This window comes from Serinus canaria, chromosome 8, assembly GCF_022539315.1.
Source record: "Serinus canaria isolate serCan28SL12 chromosome 8, serCan2020, whole genome shotgun sequence".
Taxonomy (NCBI): domain Eukaryota; kingdom Metazoa; phylum Chordata; class Aves; order Passeriformes; family Fringillidae; genus Serinus; species Serinus canaria.
Window position 1 is genome coordinate 5,727,317 of NC_066322.1, and position 16,252 is coordinate 5,743,568.

The window sequence follows — 16,252 nt, forward strand, 5'->3', positions numbered from 1 at the left end:
TAATTTTGCTATCCAAGAATGGAAATACTTACGTGTTTCAAACAAAAATGTAAACAAAGCAATTGGGAAAGAATGTTCCATAAAGTATTGTAATCTTACTTCTTGTGTCTTCTTGAAGAATATGTTATAATTACAAAAACTCATTGACCAAATTTACCTAGTCATAGGAGAAATATGCAACCTAGATAAACTCTGAATGGAACCAGAAATATTTCTTTGGCTACCCTAGGAGTAGCTCTGTCTTATCTGTGGGGTAAAGCTGTACTGGTGACTGGGTTTGCACATTATTTTGATTTATTAAAAGCAGGAAAATGCAGTTGCATACCGCAAAACATTGCACCACATTTAGAGATGCCATTTAATGATTATAATAACTGTACTTCAGTCATGAAAAATACATAAAATAAGTCTTTATCCTGCCTTGCTTTCTGTAAATAACTTCTTAAGTGTTGTGCTTCCTCCTTTATCAAAGCTGAAGTCTTTGAAGGGACAGTGTAAGCTCTCTCTTTAGGCTCATTTTTATGGGCACCTGCACATTGCAGTTAAGCAGTATTTAATACTAAGGACTTACCATTCAACTGTAAAAGAATTTACCTTTTTCTTGTCTATTCTTTTGATCAGACAAAGCTAGGCTTTGCTTATTTGGCTCCTCAAAGAATGGGTTTGGATTTCGGGACAGTGATCTAGATATCTGCATGACATTGGAAGGTCATGAAAACGCAGAGGTAAGAGTTTTGAAATTGATAAAATCTGCTATTTTACATTCCAAGACTCTTTAAGGTTTTTTAATTCATTAAGATTTCTGTATACAGGAAAGGTAGGATGTGGTAGTTGCACATTGGCTTGTTGCACTCTGCACAACTGAAGCAAGATCCAGCCTATTTTACTTTTAATCCCTTATAGACCACAGTATACTATAGATGTCCACAAAGAGCATATGAGGTTGTGTAAATTCATGTGCTGGCTTAATGCTTGCTGCTTTTTGTACATATATGAAATATATCTGGTAGTAAATGTGCTTGTTGGAATAGGATCCATGTTTTAACATCTGAAGCTGTGATCTTTGTTTTTCCTAGAAATTAAACTGTAAAGAAATAATAGAAGGTTTGGCAAAAGTTCTTAAGAAGCATCCAGGTAGGTGCTTTAAATTATTATTTGTTTTGCAGTTAGATTTTCTATAAATGTTGTTAATGGAAATGTTTTATGTACTAAAGTGTTGCTTCCCCAGGTTTGAGGAACATCTTGCCTATAACAACAGCCAAAGTGCCTATAGTAAAGTTTGAACACAGGCGGAGTGGCTTGGAAGGAGATATCAGTTTGTACAATACACTGGTGAGCACCTGCTTGTGTCCTTCTGTGTGCAAAGAAGGTTTTTTAATTCTTTCTGTCATACCAAATAACTGTTTGAGGGAAGAATTTTAAAACCAGAATGAAAGTGTTTTGTGTGTTTGTGTTTTTCTTCGATATTATTTAAATTCATTGGCCCACACCCAGCCCTGGTAGCTGTGTATGACCTGATGGCATATATGGCAGAGCAGGGTACAGCACAGGAAGTCTTGTTTTGGGAATACTTCTGAAAAGCCAGTACATCCACCATGGCCTGTGTGCCATCATGAATAATACAGCTCATTCCAGCTTTCACCTGACACTGTGAAATGGCACAATTTTTACATAATTGGCTCACCCCTGACACCAGTTTAATTTGTTTTCCCTTTTTCCAGGCACAGCATAACACAAGGATGCTGGCTACCTACGCAGCTATTGATCCTAGGGTGCAATATCTGGGCTACACAATGAAAGTTTTTGCAAAGGTAATGTAAAAAGAAGGTACTTATTTCTAGAATACAGTGTTTTCTGCTGCAGCCACTGAGTTTGCCTTTTGCCAATACCAACTGGAATGGAGACAGTAGAATGCTGTTCATATGAAGTGGACTTTCTTAAACTTACTGTGCTCCATCAGACTGTGTGTGTCAAAATCAAATCCCAGTACCTTATTGTTGGAAGATTTCTGTGTAAGAGAAAGCTGATGAGAAGAAAACTTTACTTTTTTTCTTCAATTTCAATCCAGCTTCAATTATAACAAACAAAAACCTCACCCAAACCCCAAGCAAAACTGGAAAAATCGGTAACTGTAAGAGGTCGGGGTATGTGGATATGCATGGGCTTCCCAAGTTTTGATATCTGGGACCAGCCCAGAGATTACTGCTGCTTTATTCTTGACACACTTGCCTTGTTTGACTTAGTATAAAAGTCAGGAATAGGTAGGTGTGGGGTCTCAATGTGCCTAAGACATACACTTGGCTTTAAGAGTTTGGAAATGTCTATTCCCCTGCATCTTTTGTTATGATATTCTATCAACATTTTATATTATACAGCCTTTGGTAATTGAAACGTGGCATTGCTTTTTGTTCAAGCTGCAGTATTAAATACAGCATTTCCAAAGAAAGCTTAGTGGAACTGGGGCAAATAAAAAATGGCTTATAGAGATGGTGAATCATGCTACCAGATGTTCATGTAATAAAATACATCAAGATGAATAAAATAACTTTGTGCCAGAATGGAATGGACACGTTCATTTTACTGTCACTGAGACTAGCAATGATTTTTTTTTTTTTTATGTGGTCACTGTAGTGCACAATATTGCCATGTCTCTTCTGTGTCCAGATTAAAAATGCCTTGTATTGATAATAATGAATCTTACATTTTTTTGGTAGCATTGCATTCTGTTGTGCATGTTCTAAAAATACTACTGCAATGATGAAATATACAAGTTGAGGGATATACACTCCTGAATGTGAATGTATGGAAGTGACTTCGTAGCTATATAAATACTCTGTTTTTAAGCAAAATGCCTCCTCCTCTGTTTGCATTGGCAGAAAACCCAGGAACAGCTGTCACTGCTGCTGCTAATGTGAAAGTAATTTATGAATCCCTGTTTTTTCCAGCCCTAGGAGGTTAAAAATGCCTTGTTTGATATGACATGGGCTCGAAACACAGGATAGCTTAGAAGCAGGTGCTGTGGAAAGGTTATACTGTAATGAGATACTGAAGCATAGTAAGGTAATGCACTGATCAGAGTCACAGAAAGGCTTGGGTTGGAAGGGACCTTGAGCTCATCTGGCTCCAACTCCCTGACTTGGTCAGGGGTGTTTGTTTTGCACTGTGTTGTGCAGGCTGCACCATGCTTTAATTAGCTATGTGTATGTTTGCTAGCAAGATGCCAAGTGTGGCCTGCACTGCCAGTACAGCGTGGAAATACTTGCTCTTAATGAATTATTTTTTTGAAAAGGGAGGGGGATCCAAAATAATAAGGAATCATAGGAACAGCTCTTGCAGCATGAGTTAAGGAAAATTAAATTTTATGGTATTGAAAGCTGGGATTTATGTTTTGGAAATTTAGATTTGGGATTTTTTTTTCAGTTTGGCACATTATAAACTTTTTTTAAAGTATTTTGGCTATGAAAAGCTTTTCTGTTTTTATGTTAGACAAATTATGCTATGGATTTGCCAGATGGCAGTTGACTCTTGGGTGTATTTATTTTTCAGGCTTCATAAAAAGATTTTTAATTATGAGGTGAATGTATTTGCTGTTACTTATGGGGTTTCTGTTTGCTCTCTGACATAGTTGTTAGTCTTGAACAGAAAAATGTATATTCAGCATTTTGTTTAAAATGTATTTTTTCAGCGCTGCGATATTGGTGATGCATCCCGTGGTAGTCTGTCTTCGTATGCCTATATTCTTATGGTTTTGTACTTTCTACAGCAGAGAAATCCACCAGTTATTCCAGTTCTTCAGGAGGTAGGTTCAGAAAATGAGATTATGAAAATAGATGCACTTTTTCTTCAAGCCAAATATGAGAAGCTTGGGATTTTAGGATCAGAGGGGATAAATGAAATATGGGGCCCTTCTAATCAGCAGGTTCTTAACTCCCTCTTGGTTTTAGTTGATAAAACTGACCAAGAAAATTAGATCAAACCTGGGAGTCTGTTGTGCCTAAGTTCTGCAATTACATTTTTACTTTGGGATTTTGGTCTTATGATGATATTTATATGCTGAACAGGATAGAAAAAAATTGGCAGGTGGTATGGAGAGAAGGGAATTGTAATTATGAAACTGCACCAGATGCTCTTGAAATGTGAGTCCAGTTCTTCAACCAGTTATTGTCAGAAGCATTATTTATTGCTCAACACTTTATCTGTAAGAGAAGAAGTTTATTTTATTATTTGATGAGGGGAAAATAAGATTATTGATGCTTTGGTGCAGCTTTAAAGAAATATTTCATATATGACAGGAAATTTTATTAAGAAAATAGTGTTCTGCACCCCCACTGTATGGGTGGGGAGAATGTAATTATTCAGCTATCTGCCTCTTCCTGGGTACACTCTGGAACTCCCAAACATGTCTGAAAATTATCCCTTTCTACCTCTTTTGGTTTCTTTGTGCAAGAGGGAAATTGGCTTAAGCATTGCAGTTGAGACTCAGAGACTTTCTTGCTGATACTTTAGTATCTGATACTTTAGTAGTGGTTGGGGGTTTTTATTTTACTGCTACCCCAAGAGTGCATTTAAATAACAGTGGAATTTCCTCTTGGCGTGCTAAAGTCAAAATGTAATAGAAATCATATAAAGTCTCCTTAGAGAATCTGTGGGCAAGAGAGATGTTGGAATCTTGACAAGGTAATTCAGTCATGTTTTCTTAGTTGCAAAGAACAAGTAAAAATTAAACATCCAAATATTTTGAGAGGTACAGTAACAATGCAAAAAGTCTTTCAAACTTATTACCAATGGGAAATTCTGTCTGTATAGTAAGTAATTGTTAGAATTAAAGTATTTACATTTTTATATGATTTTTTTATCAGTACTGTAAGTATTTTACAGAGACTTTGAATTAGAGCAGTAACTGTCACTCTCTGTTCTGGCAGATATTTGATGGCAAACAGATCCCACAAAGAATGGTGGATGGATGGAATGCTTTTTTCTTTGATGACATGGAAGAATTGGTAATATTCTAAATCCAGAAGAGTAACTAAAATTTAAACCTTGCTTTTTAGGAGAAGTAATACTTTTTTAACAGTGTAATATATAAAAGATTAATTTTAAATAATTAATTAAACTTCCATATCCATTGTGTTGCAACTCCCCAACTGAGTCCTGTTTTGCTAAAAGGAGTTTCTACTTTTGCTTGGTTTATTTCAAGTAATTTCTAAATAACATAAATCAGGAAAAATACTTTTTATTCTTAAAAATTATCAGGTTTAGTCTTCACTGTAGTGATTTAACCTTACTTTAACCAAAAGAAATCCTTCATAGTAGACAAACTTGTAATTAGAGAGGTGTTTGAGGAGAAGCAGTAACTGTAGCTGAATAAATTATCTTCCCCTGCATGCAGAAGAAGCGTCTGCCTTCTCTTGGGAAGAACACTGAATCTCTTGGGGAGCTCTGGCTGGGGCTGCTGCGCTTCTACACGGAGGAGTTTGACTTCAAGGAATACGTGATCAGCATCCGGCAGAAGAAGCTGTTAACCACCTTTGAGAAGCAGTGGACCTCCAAGTGTATTGCCATTGAAGGTACTCCTCTGCTGAATTGAGTCTCCATTCTTGAGTAGCAAACTCTGTTGCTTGAGAGGCTGTTGTCTTTGCACAGGATCTTTATGTAAGGAAACCACAGTCCTTCAAAATGAAGCATTGTTTGCAAATCCTGCAGCTCACAAGTTGATGAGACTCATAACTTTTAGTACATGTCAGTGAATTGTTCTTCTTACTGTTATTATGGTTGACTGACATAACAATCTTAAAACTCTCAGCATTGCTTTGCTATAATCTGCTCTGTGAATGCATTTAAAATGGAATTCTCTGCATTTAAATAAAAAACTCTGTAACAGCAAATTTTCTCCAACTCTGATTTTTTTTTTCCTCCCTTCTTTGTGCAGATCCTTTTGACTTGAATCATAATCTGGGTGCTGGAGTCTCTAGGAAAAGTAAGCTATTAATGTCTGCTAATGATGAATGTTCACTGAGTTGTGCTTTTTCCGTTGTTTTCCAATAACTTTGTCTTTCTCCAATAGTGACCAATTTCATAATGAAGGCATTTATCAATGGGAGAAAGTTGTTTGGTACCCCATTTTACCCAGCTGTTGGAAGAGAAGCTGTAAGTTCTCAGAGTTTTTAGCATGTTTTTTAATTTTCTTTGTCCACTGAATTGATGCAAATCTCTTGTATGTGTTTATCCATTTGGTATGCACAATATGTGTAATTATACCTTGTCTGCATGAAATTTATAGCTTAGCATTTAGCTCCTGGCATATAAAATAAAGTAGTTGGATGGGCAGTGGGTATTACTGGCTGGTTTGGGGAAAATAAGCTTAATTTATGTTTTGTTTTTTATAAAATCTCCCACTGTATGATGTTAAAGTATTGCAGAAAACTGCAAATCTGGCTGTAAAACCCAGAAACAGCTCTGGGAACCTTACTGGCTCTTCATGTAGCTAAATAAAACAGATCCAAGAGATGTTCCATTCTCTTTAGTTTTCCACTTGGTGGGCATAGTAAGGATTGCTGCTTAAAAAGGAAAAGGATGATGATGGATTTTTTTAACATGTTGATCTTTAAAATTTGTATAGTTAGTCAGGGTTATGTGTTCATGCAATATCATTTTGGAGAAAGTACTGCTTTGTGCTAGAGGGTCCAATCATTGATGTGTAGAGACAACTTTTTTTTTTTAATATGAGCAAATAAAATACTGTAATTAGTATTTTAAAGATCAACTTAGAAAGGCATTTTCTAAAACTGTTTGGAGAACTGTTCTCCCAGTGGCTTTTAACAGAACTTGAGTTTCTAAAGGATTTTCAAAATCTTTTGAAAACTTTTAATTCCCTTCATCCTTCCCCATCTTCTCTTTTCCATTTACTTGCTTTACCTGTGGGTTTTTTTCTCAGTTTGTACCTCAGTTTCAGTACTTTCACAATATTTGTTGCTCAGAGGCTGTAAACTGGCCCTTTGTGCTGACACACATCAGAACTGCAGCTGTTCTGAGCAAATTCCAGGGGAGGGGAGTGATACAGGTCAGCCTGCAGATGCTCCATCTGTTTCCCACCTGAGCTGTGTTCTGTCTAAAGGGATGTAATCATGTCATCTGGGAAGGGACATTGGCTGCTTTGCAAAGCACACAAGCAGTGCCTCAGATACCAAAATAGATCATATGCAAAAAAAAAGTGCTCTGAAGAGCCTTTGGGGAGGTGAAAGGTGGGCAGCAGGCTGGGGCCTGGGTAAGCTGTTCTGCAAATTCAGCCTCTGTACCTAAGGCAAATAGCTCTTTTTAGCCCAAAATACTCCGTAGCTCTGAAAAAGCTGCCATTATCTAGGGAAAGAAAAGGACCAGGTATAAGCTCAGAAGTAGTAACATTAAGGGAGCAATAAGAGATGAAGGCTGACAGTTTGACTTTCATTCCTCAGTCTTGTAAGTGAATGGTTTATATATTTTATCTGTCTGATGTGTTTTGATAGGAATACTTTTTTGACTCAAAAGTGTTGACAGATGGGGAATTGGCGCCCAATGACAGATGTTGTCGTGTCTGTGGAAAAATTGGTCACTACATGAAAGACTGTCCAAAGAGGAGGAGGTAAGTAATACACAAAGCTATTGGGAAATCTTGGAGATTAAATAATGAGGGATTTGGATTTTGAAGATTTAATGGCAATGAAAAATTGCTAAATTGCAGAGAAAATCAAAGCTTCATATCTGATCCTCAACTTCCCATCTTATTTTTTTCTGTTTTTAAAACAGTTTCTGATCAGCTCTTTAAATCAGAAGTGTTTATGGAAGCACACAGAGTAATACCAGCACTCTATGGTGTGTTAATAGGTAGTTAACTCAAAACTCAGATCACTAAAATATCTTTTTTTGTAGTATAAACATTCAGATGGAGAGCACACTACCTGGCTGCAAAATTTATCATGTATTAAAATAGATTTCCTGTAGTGATCATGTTCAGAGGACAGTGTTGAATTTGAATTGTTCTGTAGATCTGATAATGTACATCTGCAAGGCAGGTCAAAGTTCACTTAGTAAACTCTAGGATTAGTTAAAATGTACATAGTAGCACATGTATGTATGTAACATTATATCAGTGCCTTGATGTTACAGAATCACCATATCACTTGGTGATCTCGAGCTTGTACATTGGTTTCACTTAGGAATTTTGGGTCCAGGACTCCTGCAAAAGGAGTCCCTGGTACATGCAGGTCAGTGTTTCCAAAGAGAGTTTAGTAGGAATTGACAGAAAATGTGCACTCCTCACTTTTTAGAGCTTTGGCTATTTTATGCCCCACTCAGCCTAGGTTGTCTGACTCCTCCTAAAACCTGTTGAAGTCCTTAGAATGCAAATTAATCTGGGCTCTTGCATGTGCTCCTTATGTTCAGTTGTGTGCTCCATAATTCTTCAAAGGATTCTTGGTCTCTTTCTGCTACAAAATCTTTATTTACAGCCTTTTGTTCAGTCAGCAGAGTTCAAGATACATGAAAGTTCACTGGAACCCTGTGGTCACAGGTGGACTGTATCTTTCAGATGTTCTCTGTACTACAAGCACATGGAATTCTATCACCTCTTTCCCTGTATTTGCCTCAGGAAAAGATGTGATCTGCTCTTCACACAAACTGCTACTACAGCACAGCCACACAGAATCACTCTCAGATTGTATATACAGCTCACATAATAATATTATTATTTAACAATCCTACTTCTTGTCTTGGTTCCTGATCACTAGTTCTCCTGCTGTTTAGAACTGAGTGTTTCAAAGAGCCTCAGTGCTTTGTTGCACATCCTGTCTGTGCTCAGACAGTGGCAGAGAAATGTGCCCTGTCCAGTGAGGGGGAGATTGGATGAAGGAGGTGCAGCTCACTTGTTTTGGGTATATTCTGAGTCAGTGGGATTGCTGCATAGAACTGCTCCCCAGCTACCTGGCAGGCTAAGCTTGCTTAACTGCAGGGTTAGTTCTGCCCTAATGCAGTCAGACAGCTTTTGGACAAGCCTGGGGAGCTTCTAACTTCATTAAGTGTATGCAGGCTGTTAACCAGCCCAGAATCTGAAAGTGTTTTTTGGGATTCCTGAGATATTTGTAGTTTGCTACAGCTGTTGGTTATGTAACTGTTCCCAGTACAACAGCTCTACAGAGATTATGTGTTTGTGTGTGGTTTTGTGATATTGCTAATAAAAATTATTGTTCAGGTTGAAGAAAAAGGAGAATGAGAAAGATGATGAAAAAGAGGTGAAAGAAGATGACAGAGAAACAAGAGAGAAAAGGTGTTTCATCTGTGGGGATGTGGGTCATGTTAGGAGAGATTGTCCTGAATTCAAACAAACCCGTCAGAGAAATAATAGTGTGCCAGGTAAGTTATTTTATATGTTAGGATAATTTGAAAGCTCTGAGATCTCTTTTCTGTTGGTTTCTGTACTGCCTTGATAATTATCTTCAAAGAATAATCCTGCCAGTAATGTTTCAGTCACTGAAAATACAGCTTTTAGTCTGTGTTGCTTTTCTGCAAGGGGAGTAATGTCTCCTTTGCCTGGATGGTAAAAATGTACTCAGCAGTGAAATACAGTGTACTTCAGGGAATTGCATTATTTGTCTTCCACTCACAATTGGGGCATTTCAAAGTAGCAGTAGTAATAATAGTAACAATAGTAATAATAATAATAATAATAATTGAATGCATTTCCTCTTCCAAATGTTTCTCAAATGTTAGCTAACCCTCCATCATCTGTGAGAGGTAAGTAAATGTCTTTTCAGCAAAAATCAGCACTCTTTCAGTAACACTTCAAAAAAAATCATACAGATGAATTAAGCTAAATTCAGCTTTCAAATTACTGATAGTACTTAGAGAAGATTAATTGCAAACTCTTTCAAATTAGGCCCTTGGGTGCCTGTGATAGTTGAAAAAGTAGAGGAAGCATTCATAAGCAAACTTCAGAAGATGCTTCTGTGTTTTGTTATCCTTTAGTCTTTTTTTAGTTTACTTTCTTTGCCCAGAAGTTTCTGCTGTAAGCAGTGGCATTTTGCTATTTAAAATGCCACTGCTTACAGCAGTAATATGGAAACCTATATAGAGTAGAGCTCCAGCCTGATAGCAAGGTGAGCCTTGTTGCTGCTAGACTTTGTTTTACTCACAAATAGACTTTGTGTTTAGCTCTTACACCTATTAAAGTTGTCTGCTGCCAGTAGAGGGAAAAGTTTCCACTTAGAGGAGAGGTGAAAGTGATTTACCTCCTCTGTGTCACTTGAAAGTTAAGGTATTGCTGACTCCCAGTTCTGCTCATTATTCTATCACCCTGAGGGTTTTATTAACACTTGTGTTCCTTGATCAGGCACGCAGCTGGTCCGGAGCATGGTGAATTCCCAGCTGGTGGCTGTGGGCCAGCAGCCGGTGGAGCGACCCCTGCGCACCAGGCAGTCATCAGAATGTGTAAGTCCTGGGAGGGGCACTGCAGGGAGCAAAGCTGTAGCAAACCAGCCGTGCTGGGAGCAGGCTTGCATGGCTTTTCTCAACAGATTCTGGACTTGGTAATGACAACATTGCACTGTGCCAGTTAGTGGAGCTTTGATTTATGGTGTACAGTGTCTTGGTGAGCATTTTTGGTTTTTCAGTGTGGAAACCTCATAGTCAAGTTTGAGATGAGATACCTTGTGATTTTGAAAGGGCGGATTAAGCTAGGATGCCTTTCAAATTCTCATTATTCTGGCAGTGTTCTGGAGATACTAAGGGAGGTAAAGCACAGCTCATTGTTAACATGATGGGGACTTAGGTTAGTGACAACCATGACTTTTTGTGGTTTGATAGATCTGTCTTAAGGGACTGTCATGTACAGACACAGCACACAGACACATTGAGTCATACTTCAATGAAAAGTCTGCCAGAGCACACTAGAAGCTCAAGCAGAACAATAGGAAATTTTTGACAGTTTTGTGCTAGAATTTTTTCAAGTCACCATAGAGCTACATAAAATATGTTTCATCTTCTGAGTGGAGATGGGGAGCAGAGGGTATTTGTGCAAATACAACTGCTGGCATTTAATATTTTTGGAGCAGACAGTACAGCAGAAATTAATTTATTTTAAGCTGTTAGTCTGAGAAGTATGTGCCTGCTAATGAAGCTGGCAAGTAAGTAAATATAGTAATCAAGGCTGCTGATCACTAATGCTTTATGTTCAGTTTGCTACTTTGCTAACTGATCAGCAAGCATTTATTGGAATGCTGGCTCCAGTGATAGAGATTTTATGACTTAGAGTGTGCTCTGCTACAGAGAGACTGATACAGCCCTAATCCAAGTGAAGGGCTGAAAATGCCACAAGAGTGTATTTTTTAGGAGCCTTAGATTTCTGCCTGAGGAATTGAAGCTGGATGTGTGGGTGCACTCAGAGGCGGACACATCATGTGCTCGTTCTTGTGTCAGCTGGATGTCATGGACTCTGTGTGTTGCATTGTTGTCATTTGGCCAGGATTTCTTGGTGAATATGTTCTGTCCAAGAATTGGTGGAGAAGAATGGGAAGGGGGAATATTGGTGGATAAGAGGGAGAAAGTGGGAAGCAGATCAAGAGGCTGGAGTGCATTATTCCTCCTGTCCTGCTGCTGGCATATTCAATGCATGCTTGTGGTGGGTTAATATTTGCAGGAATGTTTGAATACATGTGCTTTATTTTTATAACATTTAAAGTGTTAAACTAGTGATCATCTTTCAAATCCCAGGTTTTACCTTCTCTTCCTGGTTTGATAGAAAGGTATAGGAGGTACTCATACAGGCACAGTTGGAATAGCAGCAGGGAGCAATCCCAGCTTCTGGGCTCCAACTTTTACCCAGGCACAGACACACAGCATGCTGCTGGAGGGGATGCTCTGGCATGGGCAGTCCTGCAGACACCTCTGGTTATTGGAGACAAGTGACTGCCAGTTTAAATGGACAGGTGAGCAGTCAGGGATAGTGACAAGCTGGAGAGACCTTTAACTCCATGTGTTCAATAGCAGCTGAGGCTCTTGGAGCTTGGTTGGCTGCTGTAGTCTGTGGAGAGAGGAGTCAGTCTCAGGGTGTAAATGAGATCTGAGATTCAGGTTCTCTTTGGTTTAGGTGTCTGTCTCATTTGAATGTCTCTGGAGGCACTTATTCCATCAGCATCTTGTCTCAGTGCTTAAAACCAGACTGGGGAACCCAGATACTGGCATTAAGTGTTGGCACATAAACTGAGTAACTCTTTTCCCAGCCACTCCATTTCTTGAAGTGCTTCTCTGTTCAGTTGCAAGTCCAAACAGATAAAATGGCCTCGTGCCTGCTTCTGTTGCTGGTGAAAGGGAAAGCTTTGTAAGAGCTCTGCAAAGGCTGTAGTAATTGCTATTTACTGTGCCTTTAGCCATGGCCTAACACCAGGATAGGAAGGTTGAAACTGGGTTTTTGGAATTTGCATTTCTTGTTTAACAGATTTTTAAAAATGAAAGAAATATTAGGAGCTTACTTTGGAATTACTTAAACTGTGCAGTAATAAGAACCACTCTATTTCAAAGTAAGGCAATTAGTTAATGAGATACTGGGCTGTACATAAGTAGGGTAGGAAAGACACTGATTAAAGAACAGAAACAAGTGTGTGAGGAGTCTAATGAAGAGCTTTGGACTAATATTCATTCAGAATGGTGTTTCTGATGGTGGGATGTGCCACATTACCAGACCAAATTCTCTGTTGGTGAAAGTCAGTGTCAGTTGAACTGCACTTGCTGAAGCCAACAGGAATTTGGTTCGGTGCTTGGGGTGTTGCTGGGGAGTGCTTTGCTGTTTTATTCTAATACAATGGGTGCTTATTAAAGAAAACACCATTAAATAGCCAGTGAACTAATGAGAAATACATACTTTTTTTTTCCCTCCAGTCTGATTCGCATCAGTCATCTTACTCTCCACAACCTCAGCAATTCCCACAGAATTCCTCTCAGCCAGCCTCCATTAACCAGACTCAGCCACAATCAATATCCCAGTCTAAGCACGTTCCTCAGCCACAGCAGGGTGCACAGCCAGCCCATCAGGTCCAGCTGCCTTTGTTTAACTTTCCCCAATCTCCCCCAGGTCAGTATTCCACCTTGCATAACCTGGGACTACTTCAGATGCACCATCACCACCAAATTCAGCTTCCCAACACTTCTTGGCCTATTCATGGGCCTGTTATTCACTCTGCACCGGGTAACCCTCCTCATTCTACAAATGTTCCATTTTCTATGAGATCTGGCAGCAGCAGCACCACAAATAACCAGAGCAGTGTAAGCTTGAATGATCCCAGTATCATCTTTGCACAGCCTGCTGCCAGGCCCATGGGAATCCCCAGCACTTCTCATGAGGGACACTGGCACAATCCTGTGACTCCAAACTCACTGGTGAACAATGGCACTGTGGGGAATTCAGGTAACTCTTCTCTGTTGTATCAAACCTCTCACACTTTGTGTACAACTGTTAAGTGTTACAGGAACAGTTAACTCTTTCAGATTGTTTGATAAAAATATGATGCTTAAGAAACCAAATCATGACTTTCATCTGTCTTAACATTTTCATAGGAAAAAAAATGAGAATTGATCACCGTAACTTTTAGGCATTGGTCCTTTGTGCCATTAATGGCTGTGCAACAATGAGAAATCCTGCATTCAACTGAGAAACCTCCTCATCTTTATTTGAATCACTCACATTTCTGTGAATGTGCTGACAAATAATGGATTCCTTAGACAATCATGGAAACATTAAGGTTGGAAAAGACCTCTAAGATAACACATCGTTACATCATTTGACAAATGCTGAGGTTGCAACCATGAACTTAGAGCGTGGCAGAATTACAGTTGTGCAGGTTGAATGTTGTCTCCTCACCTTTAGTACAATATAATATGATCTTACCTATTCTGTTTTTTCCTGTGGCTTGTCCTGCCATGCTTAACTTCCATAATTTTGATGTTGATTCCTGACATTGCATTTTTCTGTGACAAGTGGGCAGCAGCCTCTTGCCTCATAGCAAAGCCAAGTACATTAGTATGTTTGAGGCTGAGAAAAAGCAGTATATAATGATTAAAACCCAATCATTTTACTCTGCAACATGAACTGTGGCAGCCCCTAAATTTTAACTGTTAACCTTTACATCATTAATCATGGTGTTGGTCTTCGGATTTATTCTGTGTAAGTCATCCTATATTTAAAAAAAAATAAATGCATAATATAATGTACTGGAAATTCTGAATGTCCTGCCCAGCCTTTCTCTACACTAATAATGTGATTGTCAGTAACAGTAGATTTTCAGCTGAATCTACTGTTTTGGATGAGGAGTAATTCACCAGTGGGCTTCAAACATAAGTTAAGGTGCTGGAGATACATGATTTTCTATTTAAAGCTTTGTGGGGAATATATTTTAAAGGACACAGGAACCCATGTGTTTTTTGTGTCTCCAGTGTGCTCTGTCCCTACCTCTCCATTTCTGATCTTCTCATCTGTCCCCTTCTCCAGCTTTGTCTTTCCCTAAAGCAGCTCCTTCCAATCCACATGTCCTTACTAAGGTAGCTGCCTTCTTGCAGACAAGCTCCATAAATTCTAATTCCTTCTCCATGTGCTGTAAGCCACACTACTTCTTTCCCATCCCTCACCTTCCATCAGGTTCCAACCTCATCACACCCCTTTTTCTAGTTCCCAATCACAGTAATTTTCCTCTTTGAAATTGAATCAGTTTTATTTCCTTTTTGGCTTAGATGCCATTAAGGTGAATGCACAGTAGAGATGAGCTGTCTCTTCTCTGTTTGAAGCATGGTTTCATACCTCCTCAGGACAATTTGACAACAGTAAGTTTGAGGAAACTTTGTCCTGGCTCACATAACCTTGACTTGAAAGGTGCTACTTTAATTTTCTTTTCAGTAGACAGCGGATCAGAAATAGGATGATTAGAAGTATCAAGACAACTCTTTTTCATGCATAGTTAAAAGCTTGCCTCATGTTGTGGGTCCTGCCTCCTTGGATGCTTGATTTCTCATCCTTAATGTTGCAGTGATATCAGAATTGTAAATGGAGTAGCTTTACAATTTGTATATTTATTTCCAAAGTTTATATTTTTCTCTCTAAAAATAGTTTTTTATGTCAGTCCAGTGATCTAGATAGCAAGTTTCTTAAGCATGTAAGTATTAGTGAAATTCCAGTGTACATCTGAGAGTTATTTCTTGCAGTAGGATAATAGTTTTTCTGTCACAGCTCTGACAGTGATAGTGGATATTTGTGTGGGATCCGACAGTAGTTCTGAACATTGTTCAGACCTTGTATTTTTCATCATGAGAGTCATAAAAATAGTGAAATCATAGCTCTTGATTTTAATGTTGTTTCATCCTCTCTCTTCCCAATAATTCTATTATAGTGAATAATGAAGTAATTTAGGTGGTAATTTTTACTGATGTATATTAAATTAAAAAAAAAAGTAGCACATCAGACTGATCACATTTAAGTCCCCTGCAAACTGTTATTTAAGATGTAAATTGTATTTGTGACTTACTGTTTAATTATTTCAACTTGCAATGTGCTTTTCCCTTTTAATTGAAAAATAGATCAGGGTTTCCAAGGACAGTTTGGTAAAATGAACCCTCCTTCTGTCCCTTGGGACCATGGGACCCCTACCCATTTTCCTCTCCTCCGAGGAGCGTGGCCTTACAATATGCCTCAGAACTACATGCAGCAGGGAAATGCCAGCTACCCACCGAACAAACCTTTCTACCCTCAAGGTACTAGAACCAGTTTGTGAATCAGCTCATGCACCCTGTCTCTGTACTGTCTCAAAGGCTTTAAAAGCCAAGCAATCATGTGTCACTTGTAGGCTCCCTGGAAACATAACGAATCCCAGAGTCAAATCAGCACTTCAGCTTCCTCTGTGGATGAATGGAAATCTTTGTGGGAGGGAAGGGTTAAAATAAAATTCTGAAATCTGAGCCAGTGTGCAGCCTGTTGCACTTCCAGCTTCTTTCTCTTTGCTGCTGCTGGCTCACCTAGAGCTGCCTCTGCTCCAGTAGAGGTAAAGATAATTGGCCCATGAGCGTGTTTAGAATATGAAGAAATTTTTGTTGTAATTAATTTTATTTGGCTTTTGTACCTTGCTTTGTGGAATGACTTACATAGATAAAAATTTGCAAGACCATAGAATAATTGAGGTTGGAAGGGGCCTCTGGAGGTTTAGTCCAGCCCATCCACAGTCAGAGCAGCAAAGTTAGGTCAAGT

At 38.7% G+C, this 16,252-nt stretch overlaps 1 protein-coding gene across 3 annotated transcripts in view; it reads left to right on the forward strand.

The window, feature by feature from the left end:
- Window positions 1-16,252, forward strand: part of TUT4 (terminal uridylyl transferase 4) — a 44,193-nt gene that overhangs the window by 26,880 nt on the left and 1,061 nt on the right. For 2 of the 3 annotated variants that reach the window (XM_030226365.2, XM_030226366.2), the window contains exons 16-29: window positions 622-725; window positions 1,077-1,134; window positions 1,229-1,332; window positions 1,722-1,811; window positions 3,686-3,799; window positions 4,923-5,000; window positions 5,390-5,567; window positions 5,930-5,977; window positions 6,065-6,147; window positions 7,503-7,618; window positions 9,224-9,384; window positions 10,361-10,458; window positions 12,904-13,429; window positions 15,589-15,762. In XM_030226365.2, the coding sequence (XP_030082225.2) occupies window positions 622-725; window positions 1,077-1,134; window positions 1,229-1,332; window positions 1,722-1,811; window positions 3,686-3,799; window positions 4,923-5,000; window positions 5,390-5,567; window positions 5,930-5,977; window positions 6,065-6,147; window positions 7,503-7,618; window positions 9,224-9,384; window positions 10,361-10,458; window positions 12,904-13,429; window positions 15,589-15,762 (1,932 nt within the window). The remainder of the gene's footprint in view (window positions 1-621; window positions 726-1,076; window positions 1,135-1,228; window positions 1,333-1,721; window positions 1,812-3,685; window positions 3,800-4,922; window positions 5,001-5,389; window positions 5,568-5,929; window positions 5,978-6,064; window positions 6,148-7,502; window positions 7,619-9,223; window positions 9,385-10,360; window positions 10,459-12,903; window positions 13,430-15,588; window positions 15,763-16,252) is intronic. The other variant, XM_030226367.2, reaches the window with a different exon arrangement.